Genomic DNA, 15683 nt, shown 5'->3' with positions numbered 1-15683 from the left:
GTTATCAGCAAGATGTTCCTTCCATGCCCAGGTTTTCCTCTGTCTGCAAAGTTCCATGCCTGACCACGGTGTAAAGATGTACTTTCTCTTTCTCTAGTCAAGCTCCAGCTAGAGACAATGATGATGTCCAGCATCGTTCTCTCGCCTCACACTCGAGGAGTAGGAATAAGCCCAAATTAACCATGGTAAACTAGACCTGTTGTTAGCACAGTTCCTTCCCATTTTCTTATTGCACCTGCTTGGAAGCACCATAAGAAGCCCAAGTCGTGAGAACTGTATTGATTTGAGACCTATCAGGGCCCGGCCCGGGACTACTTTTACCAATTCGTAACCAGCTACGTCAGGTTTATATAAGCATTGAAACGGAGATATTATAGTCTCCCACCTGCAATTGAAGTAAATCAATATTTGTGGAGTATGGTGAATGAAATGATCACATGATGTTCGAGTTCTGATTGGTCAACCCACCAAGCGCAATGACGAAGTTGCAGCAACCCTGGATCTCCAGCTTGCATAGCTCCCTGACAACCAACAACGACCTGCCTCCCGCTTTCCCCAAGACCGAGCATTTCTCCTTCCCTTGTAATATTTATTTGTTTCTCTGCAGCATGTTCTTTAATATGCCATAAATGTGATACCACCTCCAGCGTCGTTTCACACTAGTGTTTAATCCTATTCGAGAACATCAAACACCTCTCCAATGACCACTCAGCGACCGCAATCGTGGAATTACCACTCAGGTACCTTGAACCTCCCACATGATTCTTATACAGCGCAGAAGCTAGTATGACGTCTTATCCAACGGTACTCCCAAGCTGACCTTCTCCCAGCAACATGCGACTCCTGAGCATATCCACCTCACCTCCCGCCGTCTCTTCATTGGACCTGTACCCGTATGTGCAGCGCACCATGTATATAGATACTCGCTGATACCAAGAGACAGGAAGGATGGCTGAAGACAAATCGCCGGGACTGGTATAAGCACCATCTCCACATCAACTACTCATCGCGCGCCGCTACGTTTACCTCGTCCGACCCCCGAAAGGCATGGACACGCCGACTAAGTGGCCTCGAAGGCCCAAGTTCGTCCGCCCTGTTCCAACATAGCTTCCCGCAACCTGAGGAACTCTCTGCAGAGGAGGACAACGGAGAGGGTGGGGAAGACGACAGTAACGGTACCCCCGGCTCTGCAGCTGGCGAGAGAGACGATGCGCAGCCGCTGCAAATACCACGCGGCCACGCGCAAGATGCAGATGCGGTGAAGAGTGATTCAGTAACGGAGTATACGGATGCGCTATCGGACCTGCAGGAGGATCTACACGGCGAGGAATCAAGCGGGTACGGCCGGGATACGCCTCAGAAGCAACGAGCGCAGGAGTCCAGCTCCCAGTCCTTAGTAACAGGGCAATCCCGCCCGGAAGCAGTAGCATCAGATCAAGAGCAGGAAGAGGCAAGTAGCTCACAAGTTCCTTCGAGCCCGGGATCAATCCAAAAAACCCTGGGTAAACGTCCTGTATCGACTTCAAGATGCAGTAGTGGCTTGGAGCCAGGCGCGATATCTGAAGTTCCTCCTGGAGATGAGAGATCAACAACTTCCCTGCTGCACGATACTGACGTGAGGAAGGTTCGGCCTAGTGTTGATCCTACGCCGCGCTCGAAGAATATGTTGGAAAGGGTTAAGAGCAAATCCAAGGGCGCTGTAGGCTCTGCCGACGTCGCACGTACCACGTCGAATCTTCGGAATCTCGTCAAGTTCGATATTCCAGAGGACTCAAGGCGGGCGGAGCTGAGTATGAAACGTAAAGCTGCGCAGATGACTATACGGCACGCCACCACGAGGCTTCGACGACAAAAGCTGAAGGATGGACTTATAGTGAAGATGGAACGCATGCTCATCCGTGTTGATAAAGCTGGTGCTGACGTGCCCGAGGACTTTGATGAGAATGGCGACCAGAAAATTGATTCCCGCGTGAGGGACAAGTGGCGAGAGTATATGGTGGTTTGTAGGCAAAGCATTTCCGACGATGCCGACTTCGTCCTGCAGCTGTACAAGACAAGAGTATGTATGATCGAGCCATCACGATTCCGTGAGTCAGTTACGCTGACTGCAACAGGTCATCCCCGAGATCGAACAGAAAGGCGCCAGTAAGAGAGCTGCTTTCGAGATTAGGCTCAGCCGAAAGACGACACATGTCAACCTGTATTCCTCCCTAGATAAATCCGTAGTGGTCTGGACCCGCGTCGAACGCGGTACTGCGATCTACATCATGCAAGCGCGCACGGCGTCTCATGCGGTGGAGTGGTACACATTCCTGCGAAACACGATGGGCTGGTCTCGGACGACGGAGCTCCAAATAAGCGTCCCTGACCTAAGCGTCAACCTTCTGATCTCAGATCCCTTCAAGAAGTTGGAAGCATCGCAATCCGAAGTACATCAAGCCGAAGGGAGTGATACCGAAGAGGCGGTTCTGAGAACGATGCAACAGGAGCAAGCCGTCGCGCAAGAGCTCATACAACAATGTCTTGACCAGCTTAAAGACTCGCCAGAGTGGGCAGATGTTCTGAATACTTGGATGAGGGACCAACGTATCGGGCTTGCGTGGAAACGATACGATCGATTGGAGTGGATACACGGCACCAATGAACGAAGAATGTATGGAACCATAGCAATGCAAAAGTCGCACGAGCTCGAGCTGCGACCCAAGTCACACTATCCCACCACTGCGGTGACGCGGAAGAAGCACAAGACACTGACGGAGCCGCTTCCGGTCGAAGGATTCCTCATCCGCCTCAGTGGGCAGCGTGGCCAAGCAACTCGACTCGGGCTGATGTTCCAGAAGCAGCTTTACTTCTCCACGCACAACCAGTTCCTTGTCTTCACCCGGCCTCCAAAGTCGGCTCCCCCTCCGCCGCCAAAGTTACCGGCTGGGCCTGGAGGCCAAGTGCCGCGCGCACACACCGTCGCTGATAAGACGCCCGACACTTGGATAGTAGACCCTTTTCCGGTCAAGAACGATGTTATAGAATGGCTGGCTGAAGGCCACTGGGGCACTGCGGAATCTCTGCGACTTCGGGACGCCGATGCCGAAGATGAGGCAGAGCGGAAAGCGCACAACCTGCTCAATTGTGACGGCTACATCAATCTTGTGGACGTGAAGAAGGTTCGCAAAGCAAAATGGGGCGCGACGCCTGTGGACGATGCCCTTGAGTCCGGTTCAGATGTTGATTTCGACGAAGAGGTTGAAGATACCACGGCTGATGATGGGGCTACAAAAAACTTCGATGTCGAGAGGACTTTTGAGCTGGTGATGCGGAATGGCTTGATTATCCGCTTGCAGGTAAGACGCGGCACAAGTGGGTTGATGCCGATGGTACTGACTTGCACTAGGCAGCCAACAAAGCCCGTCGCAAAGACTGGGTTAACAACCTACGCGCTCTCGTCAAGTACTGGCGAAACCGCATTGCATCTGACATCGCCATCCTCAAATCAACCCGGGAGAAGAACCTCTCCGCTCTCAACATTGACGAAGAGGGCGAAGCCTACATTGGACAGTTCGCGAAGAAGTGGGAAGTGACGCAATCCTACGCGTCGCCCGAACTGTACAACATGTGTGGTATAGCAGACTGCCGCACCATCCACATGAGCGGGCTACTTTACAGAAAGCCGCGCATCCACGCTGCCTTCACGCGGTGCAGCGTCATTCTCACATCCGGCACGCTGCTCATCTTTCAGGATGTGCTACGCAGTGGGACGGGGAAGCAAAAGCCGCACATCCACCATCAGCGCATCTCGAACCTCGATCTCAAGGACTGTTATATCTATTCCGGCTTGCTGACGGAGTCGGATCTCCTCTATCGGAACCAAACCTTCGACGCGAATAAGCCAGGGCATCACGCCCTTCCGCGCATATACCTCGAGGATGGTTGGACGTCCACAGACGAGGACGTCATGACCACCTTTGTTGTCTGGTACGGCAAATCTAAGAGTTGGTTCCGCGCCGAGGAGGGGGCTGGGGGTGGGGATCAGCATGCGAATGCGGGAACGAGGCATAAGTTGAAGAGGGTAGCGAAGTTGGGGAGCAAAGGGAGGAGTATGGTGTTTAGGGCGAGGAGTCGGACGGAGAGGGACCATTGGGTGTTGGCGATTCAGAATGAGATTGAGAAGGCGCAGGGGCGGGAGGGAGGTGCGGGAATGGATTTCAGGATTGTGGAGGGGGAGGGTGGATGAGGTGTTTTCGAGGTGGTGGTGGTGGGAGAGAAGGTAGAGAGGAGATGGGGAGGGTGGGATAGGTATGGTTGGGGTGTGTATACATTATTTTTTTTCGGTGGCAAGGCATGCGCAGTAGCAATGCGAGATGAGACACATGTTTAAAGTGCGACTCTTGGGTAACTATCGTGGATCTTATAGAAGCATGAAAAAGAAGCAGCGAGACAGAACAAAGGGGAGCGGACCACAGATAGCGGGTCGTAAAGCTGGGATAGCAGCTCAGCAGCGTTGAGCGACAGCCCTCTGAGGGTGAAGGGGAAGGCAAAGAGCACCCTAAGTCGCGCCGCAAGAAAGCGCTCCCGAGCGGTACGGCGGAAAGCGGCGAGTGCACGTGCGACACTAAATTCTAAGTCGAAATTGGAAGCATCAAAAGGGCATATTCACAAGGGAAGGCATCGTCAGGCAGCAGGGTCGAGGAGGACGAGAAAGGGCAGAAGAAAAGTGAGCGGGACATGGCGAAGTCAGACAAGGCGGTCGGGAACGGACTTGGACGCGAGAGGAACACCAACACCTATCACCAACACCCCAAGCCACCAAGGTCAAGCACCTACCCCACCAAGAACTAAACACATATCACAACATCACAAGGGCAAAGTCACATAGAAACAAGAAGCAGTAATATGAGAACAGAAAGAAATGTGTGTTCATTGATGATGATGTCTGTTCTCAAAAGCCCATGTCCCCCTCTCTCCTCCACTGATACCATTTCCTCCCACTGATTGCCAGGTCCCAGATTTCTGATGTTTCCTCCGCAGACTTCCAACGGTTCGGTTCGGTTCGTTGTTGTTGTTGTGGTCGTCCCCCTGACTTGGCCCACCTCCCACCCTCCCAAGTCAGGTACCCTCCTGTGTCCCTCCTCTTCGTAAGTTCCTCCTCCCAGACCCATCCTCCAAAGCCCATCCTCCCATGTCCATCCTCCCATGTTCCTCCTCCCCTGTCCATCCTCCTCCCAACCCTCCTTCCTCCTCCCATGTCCACCCTTCCAAGTCCCTCATGCAAAGTTCATCCATCTCTTCAGACCATTCGTGTTAACACACTCCCCCGCCTACTGCTCTCGCTAACGACTGCTCTGCAGCCACCCTCCTCCACCTGTCCTGATCATCGCACACCCTGGGATGCCAGCAGCCGACTGTTCCACACGTTCTGACCCTCCTCAACGCGGGAGACCGACGGTTAAGCCTGCGTGCATCCCGTCACTTGGGAACCCAATCAACCAAGGTGAGGAGCCCTCTTCGCTGCCCGAAACAGTAGTGCCTCTCCATCCAGACCCAGGCATATATGTGCGCGACCATTGTTTAACGCCAACAACGGCGTCCCAGAAAGTGCAATTGTCCTGACCCGGCCAAGGGCGCCATGCTCAATCCGGGATCCTCCATCTTCGGTACCAGACTGCCAGAAGCCGCTTGTCCTGACCCCGGCCAAGGGGCGCCGCATGAATCCAGCAGCCTGCTACCATCACCTGGTCTTTCATCCTCCCTTTCCCATGTATGTGTGTATCCAGAGTATCCGAAGACGCGTGCGGTCGGGAACGATCGAGCGGTCGAAAAATTATCGTGCGGTCGAGGACTTTTCGTTCGGTCGAAGGTTTCGGCGAAAACGGAAGGCGCGCGTGAAAAAAATCGAAAAACTTCAAAACATTGAGCCAAGACTACTCAGAACATCAGTGAGAAACTTACCTCGTAGCGGTGACGGCAAAGTGACGATTCGGTCCGAAATGCTGTTGTCGGCGAAGAGCTAACCCAGAATATGAGGAAGCTTGTTGAAGTGAAGTAAAAGTGAAGTCACTGTGAAGTAAGAGTGAAGTGAAGTGAAGAGAAGTAAAAGAGAAAGACGATGTTGGAGAAAGACTTTGAAAAAAAGGAAGACCGAAAGACAAGAGCCTTTGAGAATAAAAGAAGAAGCAAAGAAGAAGAAGGTCGACCACCTGTTGCAGTGGTGGTGGTGGCTTGTGTGCTGAAGTGGGAAGAAAAAGGAAGGGAGGAGCGTACCTGGGAGGAGTTTATATACCTGGACCAGGCGCCGAACAAGCTGTTATGACTCAGCAAGACCTGGGGGGTTCCGCGTATGATGCTACAGTGGCCGGCGGACTGAGTTTGCGGTGGTGAAAGGCCAAATGGCCGTCTGCAGAGGGCTCCGCGATGCCCAGACCGGAGCGAGAGAGTGCCAAATAACGCGGGAAGCGGTGACGTCAGGAGAAAATGGCGGGAAAAATGGAAAGCGTAGGTGAAGTCGAGTTGGGGCGGTGGTATTGGGGGAACTGAGAGGCGGGCAGAACGGCTGTGAGAGCGGGAAAATCGGGAAAACGAACGCGTAACTTGAATCTATATACTCTGATAATTATTCTCCAACATCTTTACGCCAGTTTAAGCGTGGAGTTGCGGTGTAAAGGCGCGTAGATGCTGTTGGGTGCTGTGTTGCGGTTCTGAGCTGCTGGATCGTGTGCAGCGCCCCAGCAGAGAGTGAGGAGCTGCGACTGCTATGAGCGACTTATATCTTAATGAAAAGGCTAATATGCATTGAAAGAATGATCTAAGATAGCTCGGCAGCTTTTTCGCGATCGTGATGGCGTATGTGGTGATTCATCGCAATGTTTACCTGCGCGTGACTCGCGCAGCGAAACCGCCATAGGGACTCGCAATGACCCCACGGTGACTCACTTCTGGAAAATCCCGTCAGATAGAATGAAATACGTGCATACACATGCTCAAATGAACAGAGACGCGCTATGTGCGACGGCGTTGCGGTTCGGAATCCTCGTTTCAAGGTAAAGAGGCGGCCGAGATGAGCAGCCGCCCTAACAACATTGGCAGCTACGGAGAGAGTGTCACACTCGCAGAGAGCAGCGGCATCAGAAATTGAGAGGGTCAGTAGCACCTTTTGGGTGGCTACCTCATGGGCATCAAGGCCGCTGAGCCACTGAGTGAGTCAGCTCTGCTGAGTTGAAGGCCGCCACGACAAGAGCTACACTTCGGGGCTGTTCGCCACGACCTTAAAAACACCAGGAACTAATGGTAATAATGTGAATAGTTCAGAAGGCGTACCCATCTTCCCTGACATCAAGACTGCTGGCCGCTGGCCGCCGAGTGAGTGAGTCATCTCCGCTGAGTTGCAGCAGGCACAACTGGAGCTACACCAAGGAACGGTTTGTCACGACCTTTAAATGCTAGGAACTAATGAGAGATATATTTATGGCTCAAAAAGTGATCTAGAGTATCAAACTATCCATACGTGACGAATTCTCCCTCCTCCGCCTACCTGTCTTGATCAGAGCTGCAGCATCATGTCCACAGCAAGCACAAAGTGAGAGCGAAAACTCCGAATTTGGCTCACCCGCTCAAAGAAATGCGCTGTCCGCGCCTGATTCTGTGCAACTGAAACCTGATCCACGCGCAAAAGGTTAACCTATCTGCAACGGATAACAAGCTCTTTATATGCGTAACAGATTCCGTCAATACACTGCCTCCGCTTTACCGCACGGTACCAGAGTCACCATAGGGCGCCCATGTGTGCCTCCGACTCGATGAGCTCCATAGTTCACGCCACACAGCCTCCAACCCAATCACCACCACATACCCAACAAGCATAGCTAGGGTACTAAAATACGGTGACGGAGACTACGAGAATCATTCTCTGCCTCAAGCTCTATACCCTGGGCGAATTCGAGAATCGAGTATGAAGTACCCTACGGTAACTGAAATAACAACTTCGGAATCTTCACCTGATTTTCTCACTCGCTCCACGGTGCCGCAGGCGCGCTTCCAAAGATTTCCCTCACCAAACAGCTCTTCAACTCCACGCGAATAAGCCGATAGAAACGGCGACTCCCACGCGACGGGATGCATCTCCCAACTCCCATAGAGTACCCTTATTGCGGAAACCGCACCTCACGCCCCGTCCCGTCATCCCGGTGTGCTCTGTTTGGGTTTTTTTTTTTTGGGGGGGGGGGTTGAACTTAGTATCCGGCACCTTCGCACACGTACTGAATCCATCATTGGGGGAAGCTTCATGTAAAAGATAATGTAGACTTATACCCCCATGTTGCGAGAGTACGTCTACTCTGGACTTCCGTGAACGGCGTATTTGAGATACAGTACGGGCTGATAAATGAAATCAGTCGTCTTGATGGAAATCTCTGTCTACTGTGCCTACTGTGATAGCATTTGAACATTGAATGTATTGACAGCCTTGAATGCTAAGGCTTCGGCTTCCACCATCAGACTCACACAAATTGAGCTTCACTTCATTACGCTACTCAACAGAAGCGACTGTACTTGCCAAGGCCAGCGGAAGGGAAGAGTGACACGAGCAATTGCGATAGGGGAAATCGTCAGTACCACTGGGCGATCTAGATAAATAGAAGGTAGCCATACATTACATAACAGTAAAACGAAACAAAACGCAATCCAAACGCCATAAATGCAAACCCCACGCACCTATCCCCCTCCCTCCCTCCCTCCCTTCCCTTCTCCACCAAACACCCCTCAAAGCTCCGACTTCTCCCCCAAACCCACCCCCTCCGTACCATTCCTCTCCAAAAACCCAACCCACGGCTCAAACACCTTCAACGCGCCCTCAAACCTCGACCACAGCTCCGCCTGCCAATAAATCATCACGAACCCAACCACCGTCACCAGCACCATGCCCGCAATAAGCCCAAACCACTCGACAACCTCCCACCACGCGGCCCGCAACCCCTTGACCATGCTCGTCCCCTCGTCCATATTCGGATACGCACCGACGCCCTCGGGCTTCTCCACTTGCAGGAACACGCAGAGCGAATCCCAATCGCCCTTACCAGACTGTACTTCGAGCCTCTTCCCCTCGGGCACCAACTCCCTCACATCGGCGTAGTACTTCTCATACGCCTCCCTCGTCCTCCTTCCCCCTAAGCTATTCCCGTCAAACACGCCAAACATCTCGTGCATGAGCCTCGTCAACGGCGCCATCTGCGTGACGCCCAGCCACCGCGTGAGCTGGAAAACGCGCCACTTGAGCAACAACCACACGCTCTCGCTCATGCTGCGTTCCCACTCCTCATACGCCTTTGTCGTAACAATGACTTTGGCCTCCGGGTACGCCTCGACCAGCTCCTTGGCGAATAGCGCGGCGGGCAAGTCGGCGACGGCGTCGTACTCGCCGAGCAGCGTGTCGAACTCTTGTCTCGCGAAGGGCGGGAAGATGGTCCGGTTTCGGATGCGGGTGGGGCGTTTGTGGGTGGGGAGGAGGGTGAGGGTGATGGCTTCGCGCCAGAGGGGGATGCTGGCTGGGTTCGTTAGGAGGTCGCGCATCGAGTAGGGTGTGTAGCCGAGTTTGCGCAGGGCGACGAGGATGCTCGTGGTGCCGGTGCGGGAGAGGCCGAGGACGAGGACGCGCATGGGCTTTGTGCGCTCGCGCGGAGCGTTGTTTATGAGGCGGGGGCCCATTTTGAATGTCTATATTATGATTCTGGTTGGCGGTGTCTTTCTGTGGAATTGGGACAGTGGCTGCGGTCCTCGAAGGTGTTGTGGGGTTGGGAGAAAGATATCGCAGCTTCGAGGGACGTCGGAATGGAAAAGGAACGGACGGAACGACGCTCGGAAAGGAGCGAGGGTTCGCGTTGATAAATGGTTGGAGTCGCGTCTCTGGGAGGCCGTGGCGAACGGCCCGTTTTGACGGATCAGGCTAAACTAACGGCTGTATGGGCCGGGTTGCGAATCTGGAGACTCGGCGCAGTTGGCGGCTGGCCTAGAATTCTAGAAGAGAACCATAATCGAGGACGATGTGTTGTAGCGCATAGCGTATTTCAGAATCGAAGACGTGGCTTTGGGACACCTTGAGAAGTTTCCTGGAACCCTTCAGATAACGATGCCAAGACATACGGGGAGGGTACGTAGATCTCCCATATTAATTGAAAACCGGGCGCCAGGTAACAGAGATGTTAGTCTTCCATGGAGGAGGGAGTTGATCGATATATGTGCCATGGCGCGTATCGGAAAGCTGTGCGGTGTGATGCGGCGCAGGTGTTGAAGTCAGGGCTTGCTTTGGGATCTCAGCTGCTCCCACTTCGTCAGAAATCTTTCGGTGAGCACCTCCATCTCTTTCGTCTCATGCGACTGAGAATCAGCCATCATCCTGAGTTGGTAGCTTTGGTGAGCCCACAGGGCGGCTGGTTCCCATTGCTCTGTCCTGGCATGGCAGATGGCCGCAATGCGATATGCACGATCATAGTAATCGGAGAGTCCCTCCTCTTCAACAAGCTTGACGAGCCTTGCGCTTTCTACAGCCATTGCGTGCGCTATTTTCCTTGCTGCAGTGCTTTCAGCGGGTTCCAAGGACAGATGGGGCTCCAGGTTGTTGAACACTTGACGGATCTCCTCCCTCCGGCGGTCGCTCGCAATAAGCTCGTCCTCTTCGGCAGCGCACACCTCGCAGCTGCATTTGAAGCCATACTGATCCAGTCTCTTCTGACGGTCCTGTCGATTTCGCAACAGCGGTATGTAGGTTACGGAGAGCTCTTCCCCTTCCTCGATCCGCCTCGTCGCGTACACAACCTGCTTATTGAGTCTTGCAATCCAGACGTAGCTCGTATTCGGCCTGCAGGAGTGGTTGATTCTTGCGATCTTGGGGAAGAGGGCAATCTCCTTGTCGATTGTATAGGCATTGCTCCTGTAGATGGGCACCAGCTCATCAACATCAGGGGAAGCGGTTTCGGCAGCCGTAGTGTATGCGTGAAGAGACAGTACTTCATCCTGACCTTCTTTCGGCAAGCTCTCGAACGCCTCACGTATACTTGCGCCCATCTCCTTCATAGGATAGCCGATGCCGTCCTGGAAGGGTGGAGGTCGAATCCGCATGACGGGTGCTTCCTGGAGAATAATGTCGCCAGGTTCAAGGTGCCGGCTCGCGAAAGCACCCAGTCCTTTTCCTGGACTGTGTTTGACGATATAAGGCTGGAGTGTCGAATGACAAGAGGGATCTGGAGAGTGCTTCCATGGGGTCGTGAAATCGGGCGAATAACGACTCGGCACATCGCAAGCAGCAGAAAATATGAGCATATATGACAGAGAAACGAGAAGAGGTGGAAGGGAGGGAAACATGTTTCTCTGCAAGAACGGAGGGATTTGGACAGAAGGAAACTGGAATTGAGAGACTCCATTGGGTTCTTGAATGATACTGACGGCTCAAGCGCGAGAGTTCCCCTGAAACCGAAACGCCGAAACGCGTTTCAGGATGAGATCGAGAAAGGGAATCCATAGTTGAATCATCCCAGAGGGCACGCCAGGGCATGATGAGCACGAAAGCGGTGCATGCAGCCGCATCTATCCAACCTCGACGTTTTCCATGCGACGGGTAGACAACGGCTGAGTAGGGAAGCGCACGCTGTGAAACTAGGAATAACTTAGAGAGGTTAGCAGGTGCTGCACATGCCCATGGTTACTGCGCTTGTCAGGCGAACAGGCCAAGTAAGGGGCTTCGTCTCGCCGTTTCAATGGCATTGGAGGAAGCAATGCAGATGATACCGTGATGCGATGGCTTTGGTGTTGATGAGTCGGACGAGGTGGGATGAAGAGCCAAGGCCACCACTGCTTCGCAACTGCGGAACGAGCGCGGAATGTTCCGAACTAGCGGGGCCGTCGCTACCGCAGATTTGGAAGATGCGGGGAAAAGACCTCGGGATCTCCCATGCCTCCCATCCGTCCCATTCAACAATCCCACTCCCCTTATACCAAGCTTTATGAAGCGTCTGGCAGGCGGTGGGGAATCGTCCTGAGCCTATTCCTGGGATACCCTTTTCAGGTACGTACGGTTTTCCCCGTGGGGCCTCCCTCTCAATGCCGCCTTCGATATCCGCCTCCGCCGGCGTTAAGCCATGAATACCCACACGCCCCAGACGCCTCTCTCCTAAAAGCCTCGGCCACGGGTTCGGACTTGTAACCTCTCATCTTCTGCTCCTGGACCTACATCTCTCCTTCACTCCGCTCAATCACACTGCAGGGAAGCTAAACCACTTTCAAGATGTATTTCTCCGAACCCCGCCAAGTTTCCCGACGACGCTTGCTGACTCAGATATATAGGGTCTACACAGCTTCGTTCGCCTTCTTCGAGGCCATCTGGGAGGCTGGCGTTACTCATTGCTTTGTCAATCTTGGATCCGACCATCCCAGTATCATCGAAGCTATCGTCAAGGGCCAAAATGAGAAGAAGGGAAAGTTCCCAAGGATCATCACCTGCCCCAACGAGGTATGCCTACTCCAAGCTCCGCTTCGGACAAGTAATAAGCTCACAATGGTAGATGGTGGCCCTCTCCATGGCCGACGGCTACGCGCGATTGACCGGCAAACCCCAATGCGTCATCGTTCACGTCGACGTCGGAACCCAAGGCCTCGGAGCTGCCGTACACAATGCGTCTTGCGGGCGTGCACCTGTTCTCATTTTCGCTGGGCTCTCGCCTTTCACTATTGAAGGTGAGATGCGAGGCAGCAGGACCGAGTACATCCACTGGATCCAAGATGTACCCGACCAGAAACAGATTGTCGCTCAATACTGTCGCTATGTTGGCGAGATCAAGTCTGGCAAGAATGTCAAGGTGCGTCCTCTTCTGGTTCGAGTGAGTAGATGTTGACCTCTACAGCAAATTGTGAACCGCGCACTGTCCTTTGCGACGAGCGACCCCAAAGGCCCCGTCTATATCTGCGGCGCACGAGAACCCATGGAGGAGGACCTCACGCCATATCAGCTCAACCAGGAGTACTGGCACCCGGTCGAGCCGGCAGCACTACCCCCCAAGGGTGTTCAGACGATAGCCGAGGCTTTAGCTACTGCGATGGAGCCGCTCGTTATCACTGGATACTCCGGAAGGAACCATGCAGCAGTGGATCAGCTGGTCCAGTTGGCAAACAATATCAAGGGATTGCGCGTGCTTGATACTGGAGGAAGTGATATGTGTTTCCCAGGTAGGACAACCGATTCCAACATGTAGAGGTTTCGTCTGACATCTGTACAGCCAACCACCCGGCATGGCTAGGGCTCCGCTATGGCAAGGACCCGAGCATCGAGACCGCCGACGTCATCCTCGTCCTTGACTGCGACGTTCCTTGGATCAACACACAGTGCCATCCCAAGGACACTGCGAAGATCTTCCACATTGACGCAGATCCGCTGAAACAGCAGATTCCTGTCTTCTACATCAATGCCCTGCAAAGATACCGGGCGGATTCATGCACTTCATTGGAACAGATCAATGGATATCTCACAACGCATCTGAAGGAGAAGCTCTCTGGCCCGCTATATTTGGACAGATGGACAGCGCTTCAGGAACAACACAAGAAGAAACTAGAAGGCATTGCAAGTGAAGCCAAGGTGGACGAAAATGGCCACTTTGGTACACCGTATCTGGCACAGCAACTCAAGAAGCTCTGCCCGAACGACACCATCTGGGCGATTGAGGCCGTAACACAGACCCAGTTTGTCGCAGATCAGATCCAGGCCACACTACCGGGTTCTTGGATCAACTGCGGCGGCGGTGGTCTTGGATGGTCTGGAGGAGGTGCGCTCGGTATCAAGCTCGCCACTGTCACCCAAGGAGAGAACAAGTTCGTGTGCCAGATTGTGGGCGATGGCACATACCTCTTCTCCGTCCCTGGCTCAGTTTACTGGATCTCGAAGCGCTACAACATCCCCGTCCTTACCATCGTCCTCAACAACAAGGGTTGGCACGCACCGCGGCGGAGTCTACTGCTCGTCCACCCGAATGGCGAGGGATCCAAGGTTAGCAACGAGGAATTGAATATTTCCTTTGCGCCTACTCCGGACTACTCGGGTATCGCCAAGGCTGCTGCCGGTGGTGATATTTGGGCGGGACATGCTAGCACGGCCGAGGAATTGAACAGACTGCTGCCGGAAGCCATCAAGACGGTGCTTAGTGGTACGAGTGCGGTGCTGGATGCTCACCTCGAAGGTCCGGAGGGCAAATACGGCGGGCCGGATAAGAAGTCCGTGGCGATGTGAAACGAGCAACGGATGTCCACTCCTAAGAGATCATGTACTTAATATACCACGAATTGAAGCGAGCTTACAAGAACTCCAGCACGTATACCAACTGAAGCTCTGTTCTACCCCGTCTCCTTCCAAGGCACATTTCCAGGCTCAAACTGACGGCTTTTTCAGCGAACGCCAGTTATCATTTCTAGAACATCACATGTCACTACCAAAAGATTTGAACAAATTGGTAAGAATGGAAAACATGTATTGGGATACCTATCACCCTTCCACGTCGGAGAGGCTATATTTGTATGGAGAGAAACCCGCTCACCTGCCAATGGTCATGCCACGTATGAAAGGAAACTCACCTGCTCAGGCACAAGACTCACATCCTCACCTCCCGCATAGATCGCCTCCCGCCACTTCAACCCTTCTCTCATCGACTACGCCTCACCACCGCGCCTCCGCAGCTTCCGCAACAATCGATCCGCATACGCCGCCGCATCCTCGGCATCAGGATTCTCCGGATTCTCCGCCTGCGCCCTTCGCCCTCTTGTACTCCCGCACTCTCGCGTCATCGGCCGAGAGGCGCTGCAGCGTGTACATGCCATCGGCGTCCAGGACCGCCTGCTGATCCGCTGGTTGCGCGCGGAGATAGACGGATTGAGAATCTGGCCTCGACACTGCGGCACGCGGTAGGCGCGCTGGGGGTGGTGGACGCGGTGCACGAGGGAGGATGGGGGTTGGTGGGGTGTATAAGCTGTCTTGGTCTGGTTGGTCGTACTGGACGGGGGTGGCTTCGTACTCGTAGCGGTGGTTTGCGGGATCCTGGAGCGGGACGTGTGCCATGAAGGCGTAGGGGTTTGGGTCCGGGCCGGTGCCGGGGAGGGGGCCGGTGTTGGTTAGGGCGTTGAAGGCAAGGGTGCGATGCTGGTCTTTTACTACGGTAGCGATGCTTGTGCTGTTTGAGAGCGCTGTTACGGCTCGTGGACGGGTGTCAGCAGCAACAGCAGCAGCACCGGCATCATTTCCATCTCCATGGCCACCAACTTGCTCACCAACCTGTCCATCCCCCTCCCCCCGCGCCGCCATCCACGCCTCCCGCTCCCTAACCGTATCTTTTGTAACCACCAACTCGGTCCCCTCCTCCAACCTACGTATCTTCTCCTCCAGCGCCACGCAATTGGGACAGCGCTTCCTGTACGCGAGAAAGAAGGCCAGAGCGATGAAGAAGAGGTAGACGAGGACGATGAGGATGACGGCGACGAGCAGGGTGATGGCGAAGCCGTTGTCGGGTTTCGCTTTTAGGTGGTGTGCGGTTAGAGGGTCTGGGGAAGCTGTGGTGCTGGAGTTGGGGCCGAAGAGGGGTTGGAGGATTATGGTTTGTTGGTGCGGGCGTGTGAGGGAGGGATTGGGGGTGGGGATAGGGGAGGTAGAGAGAGGTACTGCGGGTGTG

General features: G+C 54.0%; 4 protein-coding genes across 4 annotated transcripts; 2 read left to right on the top strand and 2 right to left on the bottom strand.

Moving 5' to 3' along the window:
* Positions 1 to 519: 519 nt before the first annotated feature.
* Positions 520 to 4228, top strand: EI97DRAFT_504531 (meiotically up-regulated gene 56 protein; the record flags this gene model as incomplete). Its single annotated transcript, XM_033802834.1, has 5 exons — positions 520 to 784; positions 831 to 893; positions 944 to 2059; positions 2115 to 3338; positions 3389 to 4228. The coding sequence occupies exons 1-5, from the start codon at positions 701 to 703 to the stop codon at positions 4226 to 4228; spliced, it is 3327 nt and encodes a 1108-aa protein (XP_033649556.1). The 5' UTR covers positions 520 to 700.
* A 4496-nt stretch (positions 4229 to 8724) lies between these two features.
* On the bottom strand, positions 8725 to 9942 carry EI97DRAFT_237001 (uncharacterized protein). Its single transcript, XM_033794009.1, has one exon. The coding sequence runs from the start codon at positions 9688 to 9690 to the stop codon at positions 8749 to 8751; it is 942 nt and encodes a 313-aa protein (XP_033649555.1). The 5' UTR covers positions 9691 to 9942; the 3' UTR covers positions 8725 to 8748.
* Positions 9943 to 10275: 333 nt separating this feature from the next.
* Positions 10276 to 11301, bottom strand: EI97DRAFT_386719 (SET domain-containing protein; the record flags this gene model as incomplete). The annotated part of the gene is made up of 1 exon (XM_033796080.1): positions 10276 to 11301. One exon carries the CDS (start codon positions 11299 to 11301, stop codon positions 10276 to 10278), a length of 1026 nt encoding a protein of 341 aa, XP_033649554.1.
* A 641-nt stretch (positions 11302 to 11942) lies between these two features.
* Positions 11943 to 14497, top strand: EI97DRAFT_236963 (thiamine diphosphate-binding protein). The gene is made up of 6 exons (XM_033794008.1): positions 11943 to 12043; positions 12138 to 12264; positions 12322 to 12487; positions 12540 to 12833; positions 12879 to 13200; positions 13251 to 14497. Coding segments are annotated over exons 2-6 (1788 nt in total). The 5' UTR covers positions 11943 to 12043; positions 12138 to 12262; the 3' UTR covers positions 14255 to 14497.
* Positions 14498 to 15683: the final 1186 nt, after the last annotated feature.

The sequence above is a fragment of the Westerdykella ornata genome (genome assembly GCF_010094085.1).
Source record: "Westerdykella ornata strain CBS 379.55 unplaced genomic scaffold EI97scaffold_45, whole genome shotgun sequence".
In the NCBI taxonomy this organism is placed as follows: domain Eukaryota; kingdom Fungi; phylum Ascomycota; class Dothideomycetes; order Pleosporales; family Sporormiaceae; genus Westerdykella; species Westerdykella ornata.
The sequence above is the reverse complement of the archived record's forward strand: the minus strand, read 5'-3'. Positions and strand labels throughout refer to the sequence as shown.

Excerpts from the sequence above, each read along its gene's own strand:
- EI97DRAFT_237001 (XM_033794009.1), bottom strand. The coding sequence starts at position 9,690 with ATGGGCCCCCGCCTCATAAACAACGCTCCGCGCGAGCGCACAAAGCCC.
- EI97DRAFT_236963 (XM_033794008.1), top strand. Across the intron at positions 12,488-12,539 it reads TCATCACCTGCCCCAACGAG|ATGGTGGCCCTCTCCATGGC; the intron begins GTATGCCTACTC and ends TCACAATGGTAG. Across the intron at positions 13,201-13,250 it reads AAGTGATATGTGTTTCCCAG|CCAACCACCCGGCATGGCTA; the intron begins GTAGGACAACCG and ends ACATCTGTACAG.